Here is a 22,163-nt window from a genome sequence, read left to right on the forward strand (position 1 = left end):
AATACTGCACGCTGTTTTAATTTTCAATCACGTTTTTTGAAAATGAATTCCAAGATACAGTACAGCATCTTAGTGTTCTACACAAAGCAAGCTTTCAGCAAAAGGTCAGAGCATCTTAGGTGGTGTAAAAATATATCTTAAATAAAATAGTTTCTATAGGAGAGCAAGCGGTGTTGTACATCTCTAGGTCCTTAGAATAATTTACAGAAGGCAGAGGCCTGGTTGTACAATCCACACACTAGAAAAGAGTGTACATTCATGCTACAAAGTTAGAAAAGGTAGAAGTTCCAGATGATTGGGGCAGATCTCCAAACCCAAGCAGGGGATGCAATGAGTGCACGAACAAGCGCCCGGTATTTCCAAGTGAGGAAGTTCCACACTTCCAGTCCATACAGTCGGGAAGCAGAGGGTAAGGACTCACCTTCTGAGAGTCATTCTATTTACCGTAACTCATTCCTTTCAGTTGGCCCAAAAGAACAACTTCTAGCAATAAAGGACGAGCTGGTTTATTTCTTTGTTCTAGTTTGGAGCTGGTAAGTCAGAGCTGCATTTTCAGTGGTGCAGACTAAGATCAAGGCCGTTCCTGCCGTTTGAAGGATCACGCTGTGGTCTGAAAAGACAACTGCGGGACTCCCCCAGCCATTTTTAACGAAGGATTAGCCTTTAAACGCTCAGATTGCCGAGCACAACACAGCAACCAGGACAGTTGCTTCTCCAGCCAGGGTAAAACTCTTCCCACCCCAGAGCATCGAGCCTGGTATATATTCTAAGTGAAAACCAACAAAAAACCAAAACCCCCAGATTTGTCCTCAGATTTCCTTTACGGGATCTGCATACCTTTGGGGCAAAGAACACCAAAGTTTTGCCAGCCGAGATTTTGGACAGGGCCGGGTTTCGGAGCAGAACAGGCAGCGCTAAGTGATCACGGTAACCGGATACAACAGCTGCATCTAGCGGCGAGGGTCCAGTCGCAGGGCAGCGCGCTCGGCTCCACGGCAGCCCCGCGGGCGGGGGACTGCGAGGGCTGGGTACGGGCAGGTAGGACGAGAGGTTTTTCAATGCTACGCGAGTCGTTCTCCTCACCTTGTTTCGAGGATTGCAGCGCTGGAGCTCACGCCAACGCACCCCTAGCGCGGCTCGTGGAGGGGACGCGCGCGCACCCCGCTCCGGGAGGATCGGAACACGGTGGCAGGTGTTAATACGTAACGTGTACCAGTCTTTGCAAAGACAGCTCTATTTAATTTGTAGAAATGCCTGTAAAATAACAACGTTAAACAGCTTCCAGAAGATAAAAAAAAAAACTTTCACGCTTTCTGCCCCAAAGGCACCGAGCACTGGCCTTTCAAAGGCCATCTTTAAAACGAAGAAACAGATAGTAGCAAAGTCCCTTAAAGCGTTTAATGTCCTAGATTACAAGCCTTCCGGACTCGTTCAGTTTCTTACACCACTAAGATGGTTTATTTTGCACACCTCACTCCTTTTTATTTCCAAACTACAGTTCTACTCCTGCACTAGCAGTTCTGCAGTGTCAGGACTGCATATGCTAAAAGGAGATGTATATAATCTAATTTACACTGATTATTAAATAAAATCCTTTCTTAATTGAGAATACTTTTAATCCAGGAGAAGAACTGGAGAAGCCTTACACGCTGGGCCTAGCCTACTCTACAGCATCCCCTCGGGGAATGCGATGTTTAACACGTACACACCCACCCACCCCAAAACAGTACGCCCTCCCAGGAGAAAGTCAAATGCGCGATAGGAGGGGCTTTGAAAAGGTAGGAAGGCAAAATGGTCATTAAGATCTGCCTACAAATAGCTAAATAGTGCAGTGAAATGCTTTTAAATACCACAGACACCTCCATTGACTGGCAGCCAGTTTTATGAGCAGCTCTGAAGACAATTTCTAGCTGAGCTTTAGTGAACTGGGCGTTCCCAGCCGGAGTCCCGAGAGGTGAGGCCTACCACCAGCACGGCCAGTTCCAGGACGGGAGCAGGGCGCTCCGATTCTCACTTGCCCCTCTTGCCACGGCCTCTCCTGGAAGAAGGTTTGCCCGTGCCCCCCGTGGAGGAGCTGGCAGAAGATGCCACTGCAATGTTGATCTGTCCTTCCTGAATCTCCTGTCGGGTCTCAGCTGGGAGGTGATTGATTTTCTGTTGCGTCTCTAAGTAGAACATGACATCCCGCAACTGCTCCTGGATCTCAGAGATCTGCAGGTCCTTCTGTTCGCAGGTTTCCTTTAACACTCTCTCCTCCTCCTTTAGTTTGTTCTGAAGCAAGGCTTGATTCGCTCGCAAACACTTATTCAGTTCTTGCTCCTCCTTCAGCTCGTTGGAAAGCTTAGCCACTTTGTTATTCAGCTGAGAACACCTTACAAAGAGAAGCAGGAGTCAGGAAGGCAGTGCACCACACCAAGATCAAACACCACTGCATCCTTTTGATTTCCAGTCCCTTAGGGCAACTGACTCCCAGCCATCCCCAGCCCCACCAAGACCACCTGGAACTTGGTTTTCTGGCACAAGATGGGCAAGGGGAGGTAACACAAGAGGACTCTGAAATCCCCCCAGGATTTTCTACCCAGCTTGAGGGTTGCTAGCACCTGCTCGTCTGTGTGGTGTTACCTGCAGAGGGAAAAGGATGTTGTGAGGCAGAATCCCTTCCTTCGTCCCTCCAACCGCACAACCCAGGAGAATCCTTTCCCTTGCAAGTTAGGCAATTCCATCTGGTACCAAAGGCCAACAGAGGTGACAGACAGGGTGTGCGTGGGAGCACGGGACTGTAACCTTCAACAGGCATCTGCAACTTATGGAACAGGTGCCGAAAAGGGCCCAGAGGTTCCGTGGGGTCCTTAGAGAGCTAAGGACAATCAGGGACCCCCAGAGGCTGGCTCCCACCACACTCCGAGTACGAGACCCTGAAAATAACACTTCACTCAGACGCCAGATGCTCCCCCAAGGATATCAGTAGCCTCACGTTTCACAGACAGTGCTTCCCTGCTCCTAACAACTCAGTGCTTTTGCCCTGAAAGTTTTGCTGGCACCATACACAGGCTCCTTTCCACTCACCAAGGCGAGCTGTGTGAACCACAGCTCCCTAGCCTGGGTCTCCTGCTCCACCAGGACTGCTGGAGAGGCAGCAGTGCCGGGGCCTGGGGGGCTAGGAGGAACAGAGCACGCAGTCCCACCTAGGGAGCGGGAACAGACTGATCTGCGCAGTCTCCACGCTTGACATCTTTCATCTAGGCACTTCCTAAGATCTACGTTTCCCTCCGTGCTGGGTGAGATGCCTCTGTTGAGCTGCCTTTTTTCTTTTTGGATGTATCCGCCAATTGTGAAACAGACTGGCGTCTCCCTCTGAGCAGGCAGAGGAAGGATTACTGAATGCTAAATATGCAGACCATGTAAAAAGAGCCAAGAGCCCAAAAGCTGTGTTCCAGTCAACAGGCACTTTCAATTTGTGAACACCTACAGAAATGAGAGCTTTTTTTAAAATAAGCTGTGTTCTCAGTATATCATTCTAAATAGCTCAAAATTGCCCAGGAATAACAAGATTTTTTTTTCTTTTTGGATGTCAGTGCGCAGAGTTTTAATGGCTGCATGGAACTAAAGCTGGCAGCGGTACCCACTTCCTTTCGACAGACTGCTTTTCTTTGAGCAAGTCATTCAGCCTCTGTTCCAGACTGTCACACTTCTCAATGGTCTCTTTAAATTTGGTCTTCATGTTGTTAATCTGTAAAAACAAACACACAGGCATTTCAAAGAGATCAAAGTCCTGTGCACTTCCATTATGACATTCATTTTTCTGGAGTGGTTTCCAGACTTTGACCAATTACTATACCCAGGTAAGCGAAAGCTTTGAGACGAGAAAAGGCCTAATTTTGATGAAGACCCTCTGCATTTACAGTTCGCAGTACCCCAACGAGGAACCACGTTGCCGTGGAAGCTGCTCACACAGAGCAGCAACTCAGGCTGCAAATCTGTGCCAGGCACCCCATTCAAACAAAAGCTGCATCAGATCCTTAACTTCTTATTGACTGCAGTTAAGCGTTCATTTAGCCATTCTCTCAGACTTTTTTCTGTCTGTCAGCAAACTTCAATTTCCATCTTCAGGCTTTACGATGTCGAGCTTTTGCTCATTTTAAATTAAACCTCAAATAAGTATGGTCAAAATCTGAAAATTAACACGCTACTTTGCTCAGCACTGACTCAGCAGCTTGCTGTCATAAGGCAGTGACCTACTGACACGAATATCTTACTCATGCAAAACGCAAACAGAAACACACGTACGTTGGCTTCCTCTTCCCCTCTGCTTCACAACTCGAGGCTGCTACTGCTGAAGAAAACCAAGCTCTCATTCTCTAGGCACTGCACAGAACATGTCAAAACCTCCAACATAAGGCTTACAGGAGATTTATAGACAGAAATACTTGTTTCCCCTATACGAGTGTCAAAAGCATGCTTGCATGTAGTGGAGACAGGAATTTACAGGAAAAATGCTTTCCTGGAGGAGCAATCTGGATAAACGTCAGTGTCAGCACACATGGTGCCTTCACTGATGCCAGAGTCAATGCAGAGCAGGTTTTAAGCCTTCCGGCCTTAATCACTGACTGTTTATGCAGCTGATGGTTAATTTGGGGAAGTAGCCTGAGCACTGATTATGGAATACACTGCATAGTGGCACTGATCCAGACAAGGCTTACACGGAGCAAGGGCCATGAATAAAATCATAAGGATCTTAAAACATGAAACCACATTTGGGGCATACATCATAGTCGTTTGACTTTGAAGTTGCTTTGTGGATTGTGTTTCCTGGTCACGTGCAAGATGATTTTCGCTGTATCTTTTCCTTTTATAGAGCCCTCCATAAGATTTCTGGGAGTGTTCTTTAGACCAAGGTCAATGACCGCTATTTTGACAGTCATAATTTCTACATTTACGATGCTTCTTAACTGCAGATATGAAATGGTTAATTAGAAGTCATGCAGAAAGTTCAGTTAAGGACTCAACCCTAAATCCTGACTCACTTTAAACCTAGTTGAAAGGATCTAGTGAAAAGCATTAAAATATTCTCACTGGATTTTTGCTCATGACATTTTGAAGCAGTCCTGCCTACGGAATGCTTTATAGGACGAGACTCTGAACTTTTCCCAAAGGGTGATGGGGAGAGACAGGGGATCAAAAAGAAAGGGCAAATCAATATGCATTTGGAGCAGAAAGACTGCTACCACTTTCTGCAGCCGAGCAAATTAAAGTCATGTTGTCTATGCTACACTAACCTTCCCTAGAGATACACGTCAGTGCGAGACGGATGGCATCGGCAAGCAGGGATCCTGCAGCAGCACGGACTTGTTTTCACCACTGCTGCAGTTTCCTGAGCAGCACATTTAAATCAACCTTCAATCTCGGTGGCAATCTACCTACTTCTGCACCACTGAGCAGCAAATTGCTAGATCTGAGCATCGAGATAAGGGATAGGTCTTGGAGCCAATTTTCTCAGCTGGTAGTGAAACAGGCTACGGGAGGCCACGTCACGCGATGTTCAGGCTGTACGAGAGACTGAACAGCTCCATTTCCCATTTAGCTGAACAGCGACCAGCAGCCTGTTTCAGCAGAGTTTTGCACATGCCCGGAGCAGAGCTCACCTCTTCAGCCGTATCCTTTTCTATTCGGACAATCTTGTTTTCCCAATAGATTCGCTGCGATTCCAGCTGGCTTGTTAGCAAATATGAGTACTATAAACACAGAAGATATACACAGAACAGTCAGCTTTTACGTAAGGGTGGCTATGCTGATTAAGAAGCCCAAAGGGCTCCAATATACAAATCAATTTAATCAGATGAAATTGAGCATACAGGACATTCTGAACATACATGCAAACTGCAGATCCAGCAGATGTGTTTCACCAATTTGATTTCAAAATCAAATCACTTGGTTTTCTGAAGTCAAGGAAAGCCTTTAGAGAACAACAGCAAGAATCAAGTAAAAGTTCCGCCAAGCCGTACCCAGTATCATGCCAAGAACTTTTTAAAGAAGAGACAGATTTTTCATGGTAGTAGCAATAAATCTCTACAAGATTTACACTCCACAGGAAAATGAAGCATCAACCATCCCTGTCACGAGCGTCTGGAGATCCCAAAGGCTGAGTTGCTGAGTTCCCCATTCACAGCCCAAAACCCAAGGCAGAAGGGTAAGTGCACATATCTAGCTTCACTGTAAGAACGTCTCTGGGAAAGCATCCTCAGCTGTGTATAACTATTCACAATTATTGTTCTCCAACAAGTACGGCCCATTCCAATGTTATTTCGGCATCTGAACAAGGATATATGCCTTACATCCCATCTTTTCCCTCCTGGTTCTGCAAATGAGTTATGAGAAGGTTGGAAAACGTGATCATTTCTTAACTTCAGGCTAATAAGCACCAAATTAGGCATTCGCTTCAGAATTAAACACGTGCAAAAAGCCTGGAACACTCTCAGTAATATCAGAGCGCCAAAATACACTGCCAAATTCATTCTCTCTAGAAACATTTAGATCTGATAAGCTAGATAGAGAGGCCTTACATACTTTAAGCACCAATGTCCCAGAAAAAAGGGTTAAAAATAGCTGGTTTGGCATCTAAGCCTTACTGAGAAAATTAATGGAAAAGCAACCAAATATCTGTTTGAGCAATAAGCTTACGAAGTCTGGTCTCTATGGGCTGTTCCTCCTCAGATACCCTTGTGTCTAATGCGGCTGAAGTCATGCTGCGGTATATCTGCTCAGTGGAGCAGTAATTTTGAGTTTCTCTCCTTTACCCTTCTAGTTAGGATAGGAGAAGCTGGCCAACAGGTACAAAATAATCATTATCTCTTCAAGGGAAGGGAGGAGAACAGGGCTGGTCTCGGACAAGCCTGTCAGCTTTCCTTGACAGCCAAGGGAAGCACACAGCTATGGATTCCTACATACTTGCCCAGTTTACAAGCTAAACTGCTCGAATTGACAGTTCCATACACATCCTGGCTCTTAAGCCAAGTCACAAATCCACTAGGAAGGGTCTGGTGAGCGAGTCTGGGCATTCGGACCCATTTCTCTCTCCAATGACCTCAGTGTTTGTAGCAGCGTAACCAGCTAATCCTCAGTCTACCGGTGAGCACAGGATGAAACTGCAGCCAGCTTACACTTAGCTGCATTGGCTCTGCAGAGCCAAGAAGAGTTGCGTTTGGTTTTGGTTTTGTTTTTTTTTTTTTTTTTTAAAAAAAAAAGGCAGAAAAAACATCCTGCTTCTGCCTGAAGATGATTGCCTACAGGCAGGGAGCAGGTCTGCTGTATAAGATGATGTAATTTTCCTGTAGTCGTATCTGGATTTGAAACAATTCCACACAGCAGCACAATGCAGAGTCCAATAAGCCAAAATATTTACCTCTAATTGTAAGGCATCAATTTTCTCTTCCTGACACATATCTCCCTCACACTCATACTGAACTATCTTCCCATCAGTTTTACTTGCAACCAGTCGATGGACGTAGTTATCTGAAGAGAGAAAATTCAACCACAGGGAGTTTTAGCTTAAGAACACCCAGGTTGACACCAGTGGAAATACTTTATGCAGCATAATTAACCATGCAGACTGCTGCAACAGCGTATTAGCAAGGCAGAAAGCCAACAACAGATGTATTTGTTATTTAGCAGACTTCGCACAGACACCTTACAGGATATTTATTACAACAGCCCATTCCCAACCTCAGGGCAAATTGATGGAAAGGGAGTAACAAACACATTCCACAGAGACTACAGGACTGCCCCCGTTCATTACGGAATCATGTTCTCCCTCCTCCATCTGCTACAGACCCACGAAAACTGCTATTAGAGAGGAGACGGATGTTCCCAAAAGGCAAGGTATTAGTACAGACGCAAACCCCTTAATCTCCAAGCAAACTCTATCACAAGTACTCTTACTAAGGGGTCCCAAAAGCCGTTTTACAAACAAGGTCATCCTGCAAGAGGGGAAGACAGGGCGCTTACCTCCAGCATAGTCCCAGACTCTGTGGTTGGTCAACTGCATTGCGTAGGTGTGCTGGGTCTCCTCGAAGTGTTTGTAAGCGTGTCGACTCACGTACCGGCCGCAGCCTATGTGCCCACATATTAAGCAGATCCAAAGGTTCTGTCAACAAAATGAGAAAGCTCTGTACATACAACCCCATCAAGCGGTGCTTTGAGAAAGTGTGATCTGACACCGATGGCCCACTGATGCTGTGTACGTCCAGTCACTTCCTTAGAAAGCGAACAGCGTTTGCTTTTCCCCCTCCTTCTTTGAAGCCTTGCTCAGCTGGAAGGCTAAAGAGAAGGAGGTACCTCTCATTCAAGCCAATTACAAGCCTGCAGGTGCTGGGTACATTGATAGATTATCACAAGCATGGATGGAAGAATGGCCTTGGCTAAGGAATGAGGCACCTCAGCAGGACCACAAAAGCAAGCTCTGAAGAACACAGACTACAAGGGATCACCAAGTTCAATGTTAGTTTAGCTGCCTCCTATCATACTCATCTTATCATGCACACTCTGATCAGCTTACGTGCTAATACTTCTAAGAATCAGAAACATTTGTCAGAACAGGAAACCTGGGAGGTAAGATCCCTTCCCAGTACTGATTCCAACTCAAAAGGAAAGCAGATGCACCACTGACTGGTAAAATCAGCCACAGCATTAACCCCAAAAGCAACTAGAGCAGCTGTGCAGTCAGATCTAGTCTAGATCTCACTCACCATCCACCCACCTACTTACTTCTTGAACTCCACACTCAAAGCACTTGTTCTCTTCCACTGGCTCAGGTGTTTGGCAGTATCTGCAGACAGGACACCTAGAGGGCAATAAGCATCATGATTAGACACAAGGAGCTCCATCTTAATATTATGGTAATTAAAAAAGAGAGCCAGAGAGCTCAAAGTAAATGCCTTAAGCAGTGGGATGCTCCTTACGGGCGTGCATCTCTCAGCTCACATTTACCCCACTCAAATTTGCCTCCATTCCACACAAGGCTACTGTTTTTAAAGCCAGTAAGTGACAGAATAACAAAGAGCAGTTCTTCTGAAGCCATTTCACAGTCTCAGCTTGATCTCGTTTTGCTGCAGTCCAGGTGTAGAGAACATCTGCAACCAAAAGCCTCGGTGGGGCTGCCAGCAACCTCAGCCTCTGCCAGTAAGCAAAAAAGCCACAACCGAGCTCAAGAAACACTTCCCTGCCTCAGCCATAAACATTGCAAGAAGCACTTGTATAGACGCGTTACATATCTCTAAACACTGCTCCTCCGGACTGCTGCCAACTGACGTCTTCAGTTCTCCATTACCTGCAGGGTTTTATGCAGCAGCTACACACTGTTGTGGAAGGATGCTGTAACTACACATTGCTGAGGACAGCGAGTAACAGAGGGAGGTACTACACTTTGCAAACATACCTTAGTACTTAAAACAACCCTAAGAAGATGAGATGCTTCAATTTCACCCCAACCCAATGGATTCAGTCTCAGCCCTTCCAGGAAGAATATCCCATAACTGTACCCTAAAAGAATCAGTAGCAGGCACCCCACTATCATTTCTTTTGAAACTATACCACCGTGCTGCCAGAAAGACAGAAGACCCAAGACCAGAAGGAACCTTTGTCCAGAGCCTAAGCACCAGAAGCTCAGCTAGGGAGCCGGGTAACTGAGGCTGTGCATCCTGTTGCCAGGATTGTTTATGTATTTTTCGTTAGCTGCTGGATAAGCTACAGAAATATTCAAGGGAGGAGACAATTGGATTGCAGTCAGCTTTCTATACAAATTCAGGCACTTACAGCCTCCGTGGCGCCTAAGCAAAGTGGACAGGGATCTTCTTTTATTGTTCTTCTAGGCTGGGAAAATAAGTTCTGCTTAAATTGTGTATTAGATATTTAAGTGCTATTTTGGATCTTGCTCCTACACTGGCTAAGCTCCACTGCTTCAAATTTAAACTGGTTTTGATTTGTGGAGCAAAGCAGCCCGTAAACTTGAATAGCTACAAATCTGATTAATCTTACCGAGGTTCTGTTACTTTGGCTTACAAATGATGTACAGAGGGCTAAAATTTTCCTCACGCTCCACCAGAGAATCAGGCAATCAGGGCTACCAGTGACAGAGAAGAAAACACAGTGAAGACTGGCAGCCTTCTGCTGCAGTTATCTATGACTGCCTGATGTGCAGTAAAACAGCAAACAGCGTCCAGAAGAACGCAAAATACGCACAACTGATAGCAGCACCTGGGTGCCAGTCGGGAGCTCAGACACACCGAAATCCCCGTCTACAGGGATGTGAAGGATGGTAAGAGCAAGGACAGGGCAGGGTTAGCAGTGGTGAAAAGAAGAGCTGCTTTAAGGACAGACGCAGGTCTGACCCCCAGCCCTGCCCAGTGCCACGGAGGGTCTCCCTGAGCCAGTGACACGGCCTCCCATCGCTCAGCCCACACACACCTGGAATAACACAGCCTGTCTAGAGCAGCTGCCTCCCCTTCCCGATTTACTGGGCGATATTGTCATCGTCCCTTCCTTCCACTGCCTCCCTTCTGTCTCACTTTCCAGTCCTGTCCCCCCGTACACCTGCTCTTGCCCAACCCTTCTTCATCCTCTCCCAGCATCTAAGTCAGATGCTGCCCTGCAGGGCTCCCGAAAGGGCTGCCAAGCCCCAGCCAGATGTGCAGACCTGTCAACAGCGCAGCCTCAGCTGTGCCGAGGAAACGAATGACTGAACAGACACCCAAGACTGAGCGAAACAGGGCTGTGTGTGCGTCCAATGCTGTTTACCCCGGTATTTTTATCCTAATATATTTTAAAATAATCAGCATTGCTCTACAACCCCCGTCCTGCCTTAGCAGTGAGGCCCACGGGAAACACTCTTTGATTACTTTTGGTGGGGAGATTTCTCTCTGGGAGTCTCTTCACAGGAAAAAAAGAGCATTAGAACTTGCAGTAATTCCTGCCCCCACACTCTGATGAGGAGACCCAGGTTTGTTAGCACGTAACCACCACACTCAGAGTTTTAGATGTGGAAATAAAGAAAAGCCTCTTACGTGGTGTCCTCCCACCGCTGCAGACACTGGCTATGAAAGCTGTGGTTACACAGCGTGGTAAGGATCCCGTTCACGGACTCATCCATCCTCTCCAGGCACACTGTGCACTTCGGGAGCTCTGTCAGATCCATCACAGGCAAGCTGGCCCCCTTCAAAAGAATAAGCAAGACAAATTGCTCAGCACCCTCCAATCACCATACATTAAGCACCCACATAAGAAAAAGTCAAATTTCTCTCTCATTACTGCTGGTGCTAGGGTACAAAAACACGACAAAGTAATCCTGGGAGCCTACGCAGCAGTTACAAATTTATTGAAAGCGATCCACAACATTCAATAGACCACAACCAGAATCCTCTTCACAGCATGCGCTCAGTGCAGGTGCTGCATCTGCCATCAGCCCCATTCTGTTTTCTGGATTCACTAAATCTACTGCCCACAGCAGGCTTAGATCAGAGACACTGCAGTGGCGAGGCACGAAGCCCACAAACACAGCAAACAAACTCTCCCAAGTAGAAAGAGCACTGGAATGGGAAATGGGGTTTGGGTTGATACAGTTATGCAGTTCTTGCAGCGTTCTGCCCAGTCCAAATAATGCTGTTAAAATTCTCTGAAGTGCAGGGAAAGCAAAACAAAACAAACTTACATCTTCTGATTTGAAGACTTCAGCCCTTTCCACATATACCAGCTGGCAAACATCCTCCTCTATAGAGTTGAACTGCCGGCCGTTGCATGCCATATAAAAGCTATCTGCATCAGCCTATGCACAAAACAAAGGAAGACAGTTAAAAAGAGAAAACTCGCAGCTGATACAACCGAGGAAGAGGAGGAGAAATCTGCTGTATCCTCTCTTCTCCCCTCCACCAAGCCCTGTAATAGCAAAGGAGATCTTTTGGACAGTCAGCTCCTGCCAGCAGGCATCGCATCTTGGCACAGGGTTTAGCATTACCACTTGAAGACAAGAAGTGAAGTTCACAGCAGTGACAGCTACTCTGATATTTGAGCATTCAGCAGGAATAACGGATTTCCCTTCAGCATCTGTTTTGCCCTTTGTCAGCACTTTCAGTGCATTTGCAAAGCAAATTTCGTCTCTGCAAAAATTTAAGAGGGCCACATTACAGGACACCGATACTTTTGCTGGGGAAAGGAACAACAATTTAACTGTGGGAAAGGATCCATTTCACCGGTCACAACTCAGGCATGCTCTGAACCATGCCCGAGAGTCACTTGCAAACAGGCAGAACCAAAACAAAACCCGTCAAATACATCATCCATTTTCACCCAGTAACCTCCCCAAACCCTTTCTCTCACAAACTATCATGCCAGATTGAGGGAAATTAGCTGAATGCCACATGCCCATATTCCTGGTCGCTCCAGCCAGAAGCATAAAGGCCCACGAGATTTGTGTTTGCCGCCTTTAGGGGTCACTGGGGAATAGGGCTTCAGGGAATTTCTCAAGAAACAGGGATTTCAGGGTGAATTGAGTATAAGTTTACAGATTTGCTGCAAGGCTGTGTAGCACTAGATATTTGCCCCTGAAATCTGATACGGTGATATACAAAACACATCTTTGCCACTACTGCAAACAGCACAAAATGCACACAAATACTGCATCTGCACATCAGGCGTGGGAAATATCTCACGCAGAATTCACGGCTGGGGGAAACCTCTCCCCCAACCCCAAAATAAGTCATTTGCAGTTGGGAGAAAAGAAGGTACAAGTGAGAGGGTCCACACAGGAATTGGCAGGGGGGAATGCTTAAAGCTACACAGTTCGAGATGACCTGTGAGCAGCGAGCTGTGTCACCTGGTTATCAATTCATCCCTTAGACTCTCAGTTTTGGGGGAGACTGTCCCTTTCACACTGTCCTGGCAGTGGCTGTGAGGCCACCTTGCTCCTCAGAAAAGCAGAACAAGTCTTTCCTGAAACGCAACCCAAGTCCCACCGGCTGGGGGGGCTCAGCGCAGTACAATGCACCACTCTCTTTTTGAATATGCTCTGAGATAGCAGAGAACTGGGTATCCTCACCATTTTTTAAAAATATCCTGCCAACAAGAAATAGGATAGCTAGAACATGGCAGACGCTTGCCTCCAGGTCAAGGCGTGGGACTAATCCTAGTCAGCAGCTCCGGGAAAGCTCCGGGCAATAGGACAGGACCGTCTCTCCGAGGGTGAAGTGCAATCTTGGCTAACAGCTGGCCAGCGAAGCCAGACAGCACGCCTGAACAGCAGCTATACGTGACAGTGCTGTCCCTTCTACAGCAAAGGGACTTCCAGCTCTTACCTGCGAGCTAAACTTTATCAGCACCATGTACTGGTTTGGAGTGGAATCTCGGATGATTTTCATGTGCTCGATGACTTCGTAGAAGGAGGCCACAAACTTCATCAGGTCATGACTGGTCATCGTAGCAGGGACCGTGAGGATACACAGCATGGCGCTGCGCCTCACGTCTTCTTTTAAAGAGGTCATCTTGCTGATAAGGCAACAGTGACACAACCTCACGTCATTTCAGACAGGACAAAGGCAGAGCTGGATACACCACACTTCCAACAGCCGCAGTTACTACAACAGCTTTGTTGTCAATCTTAATCCTCTTTTGCATGTTTGTAGATATTAAGAAAGAGAAGCAAGGGGGTGTGGTAAGCATCCAACATACCCACGTGAAACTATTACTCTTTAGCAAAGGATTACACTGGGCAGCTCCAATAAACAATGGTTTTGTCAGGAATAATTTGACATCTGTTTTTCTATAGAAACAGTTGATGTTGGCAAGCCACAGATGCTCAGAACTATTCCTAGAACAAACGAGCAATGTTCGTCCATATTTCAAATGTCCATTTTGTGTCTCCTGATAGCTTTCAGGAAGACCCAAAATGGAAGTTCTCATGCAGTTATAGGGGAACGGCGCGGAATTGTAATCCCTGAAACACAGGATGGAACCTCCCACTTCAGACAGCTCCCACCAGGACCCCAGAGATCGCAATTTAATTGTGGGATCCCTTGAGAAGCTGCTTTCTAACGTCATTTTTTAAGAGCCTGCATTTGTCTTACACCATTACAGCCTCCGGCACAAGCCCTCGCCGCCTGGAGTGGCAGCACGCGCGGCCGGGGGACCTGGCCCAGCCTCAAGCTCTACCATTCACACAGGGACCTGTCTGCCCTCCCGGGTGCGAGTCACCCTTCCTGTTTGTCCCAGCTTGGGAGCCACAGCCCCGGGGTGACAGACTCACCCTTATTATTCAGGAGCACTGTTCCCACCAGAGCTACAATTAGTCAAGCATTCTTACTTTGTTTTGTACAGATGCATAATGCCGTGAACGATTTCAACTGAGGGATTCCCGCTGAAGAAGGAAATCTGGTCAGGGAGCTGTTTTGAAGGCGAGTCTGGAGCAGCCTCACGCTCTTTACTTTGATCGTCATGTTTATTTTTGTCCTCAGCAGATGCAGCCTCTGAAGATTTTCTTCCTTCCATGCCAGCTTTTGTTTCATCTTTTACAAACCAAAAGTTTCCACATTACTAATGGCTCATCAGAAACGTCTGCCGTTCCCTAAGCACAGCCTGCGTGTATGCAACAGCACCCCGAGAAGTCAAATTACAACCCTGGAAAGCAGCAGAACGAGACACCTCTCATCTCTGCTGTTCCAGGGGAAACTCCAGAGCTGCCAGACACCTGGTTGAGCCCCTGGCAGGACCCGGTGCTGCGGATCAAGCTAGGTGAGTTTTGAACCGTGCCCGGTGAAATCCCAGCAGGCGCTGGTATCAGCACAAAGCAGCCCGGACGGGTTTGCTGAGCACGGGCGAGGAGAGCCCGCAGCAGCGAGCTGCTCCTCCTGCGCTGCTCTGATGGCGGCTCGGACATTCGACACGACTTGGGAGCTTCCGTCTTGAAACTCCCCCTCTATCAGGGAATTTAATGTCTGCAGAGCCGAACGGTCCCATTCCTATGGGCCAGCAACGCTGGCAAGCAAAACACCAACCAGCCCATGGCATAGCCCAAAATAAATTAACCCTTCACGGAGCGTGAAACGTTTGCCAGCAATAACCAGCTCTCCTATCCAGTCCCCAGCACACATTCCTTAACTTCTCGACTTGTTTTCTAAACTGCATGGCCGGCTTGAGACCCGCCAACCCACCGGCACCTCCGCCATCCCCACACTGAGAGACCGTTGTCACCGGTGGGGCCAGTGACTGGGGAGCGCCACGCTCCCCTTCCGCAATACGGGGCCATCACACAAGCGGGGTGGGCGACAACCACAGACCCGAAAAAAGGCATTTCTCCCCCCCGAGGCCGGTACCTGGCCGCGGCTGGATGGTCTCGATGATCACGTCGGTCATCTCCCTGCGGCCGAGGTGCTGGTGGAGGATGGCCGCCCGCTCCCCGGGGCCTTTCCCCTCCAAACAGGAGGGCACAGCGGCCGGGGCCGCCCCGTTGCTCTCCGCAGCCATCTCCGGAGCTGTGCAGGGAAACGGAGGGGTTGGGACGGGGTGGTGGGAGCGGAGCCCCGGGACCGGGACCCAGCGGCAGCACCGGGACGGCGACCCCGACCCTCTCCCCCGGGGCCCCTGGGGGCGGCGGGCAGGGCTGACCCCGCAGCCGGGCCCGTTTCCCCGGGTGGGAGGGAACGGGACCGGAGAGACTCACCGGCCGCGCTGTAAGCGAAACCCGCGGGCAGCGGCGAGTGCTCGGCCAGCTCCAGCCGGATCACCACCAGGGACACGCTCATGGGCCCGGGCACCGCGGGCCGCCGCCGCCGCCGCCACCGCGCTCCGAGGAGGCCGAGGGAGATGAAGCACCGCTTCCGCCTCCCGCACCTTTCCTCTCTGACCCCGCCGGGGTCACGTCGGCGACGCGATGACGTAGAGGCGGCGGCGACGACGACGACGACGAAGCGGCGGCCGCGGCGGTGGCGACGGCGGCGGGGGGCTGCCAGCGGCGGTCGGCTGCTTCTCGCGAGATTTCCCGGTGTGTTCTCGCGAGATTTAGGGGCTGGGGTCAAATGGCACGGTGAAGCCTGCCCTCTTCCTGGCAAGGCCTGGCCTGGCCGAGGCCTAGGGAGGCCGGGGTACGGAGGGGGGGGCGCGGAAGGGACGGAGTCCCTTCCGCGCCCCCCCCTCCGTGCCCCGGCACCCCAAAAAGCTGACTTCAGGAGGGATGGGACACTGGGGGTGGAAGGGGGGGTGACAGTCCCGCCTGGGCAGGCCTGCATCAGAGCCACACGCCCCGTTACCGTGGCAACGCAGCCAAGCTGGAGGGACCAGGCCCCATCCCCTTAGGCCGAAGCACTTCCCCCACCCCCCCAAAAAACCCAAAACCCCCCCAAAACCCTTTTCTTCCTTTCCCCTTACACCCACCACGCTGGTATCACGCAGCTCAGGGCTGTGCCAGGCATTGGTGTGGTTCACGCTTAAGTAAGAAACTAAAAGACAGCCCGGCCCTGGAAATAAGGACTTCGCTTCATGGCTTAGAGCTGTCCATGAAGGATAAAGGATACCCCTGCATAATCAAGATAATGCCAGCGTCGTATACCCCCTCTAACACGTCTCTGAAACCCTCTCAGCATTGTCTGGATCATAGAAAAGTAACTATAGCAGGACTGACTCCAGGGACATCTGGATCAATAGACAAGCAAAAAGAACGTTGCAAAAATGTAGTCACTTTGCAAAGTTTTGCTGTGATGGGTAATCAGTAGTGTGGGTGTTAGTGATTAGTCAAATTATGTCATACCTGACCATTTGAAGGGTTTAAGGACCCAGTGTAACACCACATTCAGGTGCCCCAATTTGGCTGGGACACTTCATGTGCATGAATAAATATTTACTCTTGTCATTCTATACTTTGCATCCTAGCCTCTCTCCTGGTTCGGCACAGGCCAGTTGCGAATTTTTCACAGCATGTACCTGAGGAGCATTGCCCGCGCCCCTTACCTGCTCTGTGCTGGGATCCGGCAGCACCCGCAGGGGTTAATTCGGCGGAGGCAATCTGGATGGTGCCATTATAAAGCCGTGATCTTTGACGCCAGCGGAGTGCTCCTCCCATCCCCTTACAAGACAGCCGCGGGTGTGTATTCTCATTTGCTCCTGTTGTTTCTATGCATGGAAGGAAAATAAATTTCAGGTGTCCCTGTCAGCTGCCTCTGGTTCTGGTAAGATATTCAAGAACTTGCGATGACGACAATGGTACCCCGTTGTGCCATCAGATGTACTAGAACTGACAGCAACTGGCAACCGCGTTGACAGCTCCAGATCAGGGCCTGGACCCATCTGGTAATGAAACTGTCCTGTAATGACACCAGCTGATACCACCCAATGTTGGTACAGTCCTTCAGGACACTTCAAGAACTCCGTGTTTTCACCCCAAGGGTACCACACCAAAAATAGCGGTGAGGTGCTTCAGCTGGGGGAATGCCCAGACTTCATCTATCCGTGTCTGGGTAAATTACCCCAGTCCAGCACATCGGTTCTCATGAATGCTGGTCGATGTATCAGACTTCAGAGGGATTTCAAGCTAATTTCCCAGTTCTGATGATGCCATGCATGCTCTCTCCTGGCTTTCTTACTTTTCTCTGTTTAGACTGGGAGGCCCGGAATTGTATTCCAGCCGGCACCATCCAGCAAGCTATATTCTCTGGAGGGGAAAATAGTCCCTCTCTGAAGTACACAAGAGGAGAGCTGACGAGTGTGGAGTTTTTGCAGGAATTGGGACAGCAGTGCTTTGAGATTGTAAGCCAACTCCCCCCTCTGCTCTTTGTGCTTCCTGACTGCAGGGAAACGGGATCCTGCGATGTGGTGGTTCAGTGAGGAAAGAGGAGCTTTTAAAAGAAATCCTCTGATGGAAGGGTCTGGATTTACCATCTAGGAAGCATTGCTGTCTGATCAGGGCAGACTTTTCACTGCCATCATCACTCTGGTACCCAGGCAGGATGACCGGCTGAATTTGCCTTCACTTCCACCAGCCTCTTCCTGCATATTTCATAACTTTTTTTATTTCAAGACACCTCTAGGATCAGCCGAGATGAGAAGTCAGAGAGTCAGGGATCAGCTAAAAGTCTTTTGCTGCTAGTTCCTACATGGGCATGCTCAATGGATGGAGGCCATGGTCTCCAGGGAGGGTTCTTAAGATCAGTAGAAGCCCCTCCACCACAGCTCCAGGAACACAGTGCAAGAGTCTTCTTTTCAATCAAGTCTTTTTGAAACAGCTCAGTCTAAAATGCAGATTCCTTTCCTGCCTGCTGAATGGTAAAGCAGTCTTTATCTCTAACCTGCCTTGATACCATGGCAGGCACAGTCCTAGTGCATTTCTGTTTCCCAAAATCAGCCCTTTATCTCTGCTGCTGCTTCTGTAGAATTAGTAATGTGAGAACGCTTGTTTATTTGGTCTAAGCAATTTAGCTGGGAGATTCCCTGACTGCCTTCTGCTGCCAAAGGAAGTAGGACGGCAAGATAAGATGAGCAGGCAACCTACCTACCCAACCACTCTTATTTTCCTCTCTGCTTAAAAACCATTTATGGTTAATTATCATTCTTGGGGGTTTCTCTGGTTTCTTAGGCAAATGTCTGTGTTCCAGTGGACTCTTTTCTCTCGGACTTAATCAGAAATGAGATGATAAAACAGCTCCCCATAATGGCAGAAGCAGTACAGTGTATCCGTGCGGAAGGTCTTAAGACAGCTCTTCTAAGCAACAACTTCTCTCTGCTGAATGGAGAGGCCTTTCTGCCCCTAGACCGAAAGCACTTCGATGTGGTAAGCCTGGATGGATTCCAAAATGCATTTCTGTAGCTAGGTCTATAGAAAGCTGCAAGTGAAATTCTTTACGTGCAGGTACCAAATGAACGGCAACCAGCAGCACGTATTAGTAGACATAAATGTAACAATCTGTGAAAAAGTTGCCTGGCGTAATTCACTGTAGTGACTGGGCCTTGAAGAGGGTCTGAGTGAGTGGCAGGTACTTGTGCATTTGAAAATTCATTGCAAAATGCCCACGCAACCACAAGTATACGTGTAACAGGCACAGCTAGTTATGTCAATAAAGGACTTGGAAGCTGGAACACTCTACAAGAAATAAATGTTATTACCCAGTGCCCCTGCTTCCTGTGTATTTCGTCCTTACCCTTTTAAAGCTTGTTTCATCCCAATTGCAAAGCATCCCCCATATTAGAAAAATCCCACTACCCCAACATGCTGATCTGTCTGAGCTGATGAGCAGGCAGAGACCCCTCTCCCAGCACACTTCACTTTTGGAAAGGTGAACCAGATTAGCCATGAACCTTGAGGCTGGTTCGAGTGGCTTCACTTGAACAGGGAGTTATGAGGACTCGCCTCAGCATGACAGAAAATTTGGTTTTTTGTGTGCCCCAACTCACATCTTTGAATTTCAGGAGTTTATTCATTACTTACTTAAGTTTGTTTTATAGCTTTGATTGAGACAACAAAATATGCAAAGAAGAGTTGTATCAATACATTTAAAACCTGGGACTGTTTAAAGTCATCTTGTCAACATTATGTCATTATCGACTCGGCTTTCTGCGCGTTATACTAGTGACACCAGTGCCTATGAAGTTCTCTTAGTGGAGTGATGCTCTATTGTGATGTTCTGTGGTACCTTTCATCCCAGACTGTTTCAAAGCACTTTAATAAGCATGGGCTATCCGGTGTCATCACTCATGCGGTGTGGCTCTTCTGTAACAGCAGGCAACAGCACTGCACAGTAATTAGTGAAAAAAAAAAATTAATTGAATGTGGATTTCCATTAGGATTGGCTTTTATGTCTAGCTGATAGATTCATTTCTATTCCTAGAGTGTCTATCAGTGCAGGGGTGAAATATTGCTTGATTTTTTTGTGGTTTTGAGGGCAATGTGACTATCCAGAGACTGACTCAAGATTTTTTTGATCCAAGTTTGGGCAGATGATTATGATCAACATCTCCACTGCTGTGAAGATCGCTTTGGCGTGGTTGATAGGTGCAGTGGTCAGGACACTGCTTTTCCAGATCATTTGGAAGGTGGTGCAATCCAAGGCTTTCTTGGACAGCACTGAGCAATTGGTTCAGCACAGTCTGGGACATCCAGTGAGTCTCCCACATCGTGACATCTCGTTGGATATCTTCCATCCAAGGACTGGCTGATCCTGTTTATCTTATTTGAGCTGACAGAGCCACAGCCAAGCAATTGGCACCCACGCAGTCACTTGAATCACGTCCTATCCAGCTCTGTCAGCCCTCCATTCCCCGTGTCCTTTATTTCACGTTAGTTAGACTGTCAGTCTCTTTCCCACCCTCCCATCCTTCATTTCCAACACTGCACAGATGTTTGTGGTCACAGTAGGCTCATGCATAATCTATTTGTTGTTGCCGTAGATGGTTGAATCTTATCGCGAAGGAATGCGCAAGCCAGATCCCTGTATCTACAAGCTGTGCTTGGAGCGCTTGGGCGTTCAGCCCCAGGAATCCATCTTCCTCGACAACAGCAGCCAGAACCTAAAAGCAGCAGCCCAGCTTGGCATTCAAACGGTGAAGGTACAAAGCAATGCAACGAGGGCAGGCTTTGGGGATGGTTTCTAAGTCCAGAAGCTGTGTTTGACTTGAATGGCCCAGGATTTTCAATCACAGTGGCAGACTCGTGTTGCCAAGCCTTTTGTTTCAGCCTGTCCTTATTCCTACAGGATGTGGCGGGGTTAAAGGGGAGGATTACTGGCAAAGTCTGCACTGCCCTGTTTCATTCACAGCTCTAAACCCTACAACCAGTGTAAACTCAGAGAAGTCGCTTCTCCTTTATGGACCTGTTTCCTATTAGAGAAACAGCCCCAACCGTATGGTTGAGACAACCACATCCATCTGATGTGAGAAAATAAGACGTATTTAATACGTTTCTAGAAGCTCTGAGGCTTCATGGATCTGTCAGCTGGGGAGTGGCTGGTTAACCCCCAGGCTTTGGGGATAGTGAGCACAGGGGTTTTACTTTGGTGAGGGGGAAGGACAAGCAAGGCACTGGTGGGAAGAATGAACTCTTCTCCCCTGGACCGCACACAGGGGATTCCAGCTCTTAGCCCAGCCCAAGCTCACAGTGCCTATGCCACAGTAACAGGAACGTCTCCAGGACAGAGACCAAGGCGGGAGGCTCAGCGAGTATTGCTAATGGCACTCTGTGCTGGCAGGGACTGACCAGTGAACTCCTGTGTGTCTTAGTGGATCGGTGCTGTGGGACTCACAGATAAATGCCTCAGAAGTGTGCGGAGCTCTTTTTTTCCCAGGCAATTTTATCCTCTAACTATCACCCAGTGTTTCTTTCTCCCTCCTGCTTCCAGGTTGATGATCCAGAAGTAGCACTCAAAGAGCTGGAAACCTATCTGGGTTTTCCTTTGCAAGGGTTTGTTCCATATACTCGTTCAGTGAGACCAAGCATGGAAATCCCAAAAGATCATCTGCAAAAGTACCTTGAAAATGTTCTCAGTGACCAGGCAACAGGTATCGCAGTGCTTTTTGCTCTTCAGCCTCAAAGCTCGCATATTCTGGAGCCATTGGCTCTTTCCATCCTACGACAGATGGATTGAAAAATAGTATTAATGAAAGGCTCCTAATCTCCAAGCAAATGTTGCAGCCATTCAGGTTTCAGTGATCCATCACTGTTTCTCAGAAATGGGAAACAGCATTTTAGGACTTCCTCATTTGGGAGGGATTGAGCATAAGTTCCCAAAGAGATGCCAGGAATATTCCTGGCCTGTGAGCCATCTATGAGCAATTGCCATGCTCTCCAGGGATTTGGGACACGGGAGCAAAGTGTAGGTTCCCGATTGCCGCAAGTGGGATCTCAGACCCAGGCGCAGGAAGGGGAAGTAAAACCTGGAGAAGTGGTGAGAAATAATCCCAGCTCATGCTTCTGTTTGCTGACCCTCTGCTCTCAACTCTTCAGGCCCACTAGTGTTACGGCAATTTGGCCACGGACAGTCTACCCGGACCTATTGCGTCAAGTTTGGAGATCGCTTGCTTGTGCTGAAGAAGGAGCCCTCTGACAGCCTGCATCCCTCAGGCCCTGCTGTCAGAAGGGAATACAGGTGAGAAGGAGCTGCGCTCCTCGTGCCAGCTGACCAGGGAGGAGTCTTGTAGATCCCAAA

At 48.4% G+C, this 22,163-nt stretch overlaps 2 protein-coding genes across 5 annotated transcripts in view; one reads left to right on the plus strand and one right to left on the minus strand.

Annotated features, from left to right (window-relative positions):
• On the minus strand, positions 1–15,979 carry BRAP (BRCA1 associated protein). 4 transcript variants are annotated; one of them, XR_014229630.1, is made up of 13 exons: positions 15,698–15,979; positions 15,351–15,509; positions 14,342–14,543; positions 13,338–13,527; positions 11,699–11,812; positions 11,055–11,203; positions 8,761–8,836; positions 8,002–8,140; positions 7,400–7,509; positions 5,643–5,732; positions 3,627–3,730; positions 1,860–2,371; positions 1–1,254 (listed from the first exon to the last, which is right to left on the minus strand). XR_014229630.1 is itself a non-coding variant. In XM_082325521.1 (12 exons), exons 1-12 carry the CDS (start codon positions 15,777–15,779, stop codon positions 2,011–2,013), a joined length of 1,776 nt encoding a protein of 591 aa, XP_082181647.1. In that variant the 5' UTR covers positions 15,780–15,979; the 3' UTR covers positions 1–2,010. The 4 variants fall into 4 exon arrangements, 1 of the variants encoding a protein (XP_082181647.1); XR_014229631.1 differs by having other exon boundaries at positions 1,851–2,371; XR_014229632.1 differs by lacking the exon at positions 1–1,254 and adding an exon at positions 2,623–2,915 and having other exon boundaries at positions 2,235–2,371; positions 15,698–15,978.
• Positions 15,936–22,163, plus strand: part of ACAD10 (acyl-CoA dehydrogenase family member 10) — a 15,637-nt gene continuing 9,409 nt past the window's right edge. Inside the window, exons 1-7 of the mRNA XM_082325520.1 lie at positions 15,936–16,018; positions 16,903–17,113; positions 17,627–17,775; positions 18,602–18,796; positions 20,410–20,568; positions 21,357–21,516; positions 21,962–22,103. Coding sequence (XP_082181646.1) covers positions 16,948–17,113; positions 17,627–17,775; positions 18,602–18,796; positions 20,410–20,568; positions 21,357–21,516; positions 21,962–22,103 — 971 coding nt within the window. The 5' untranslated portion in view covers positions 15,936–16,018; positions 16,903–16,947. The remainder of the gene's footprint in view (positions 16,019–16,902; positions 17,114–17,626; positions 17,776–18,601; positions 18,797–20,409; positions 20,569–21,356; positions 21,517–21,961; positions 22,104–22,163) is intronic.

The sequence above is a fragment of the Platalea leucorodia genome, assembly GCF_965183815.1.
Source record: "Platalea leucorodia genome assembly, chromosome: 12".
NCBI lineage: Eukaryota > Metazoa > Chordata > Aves > Pelecaniformes > Threskiornithidae > Platalea > Platalea leucorodia.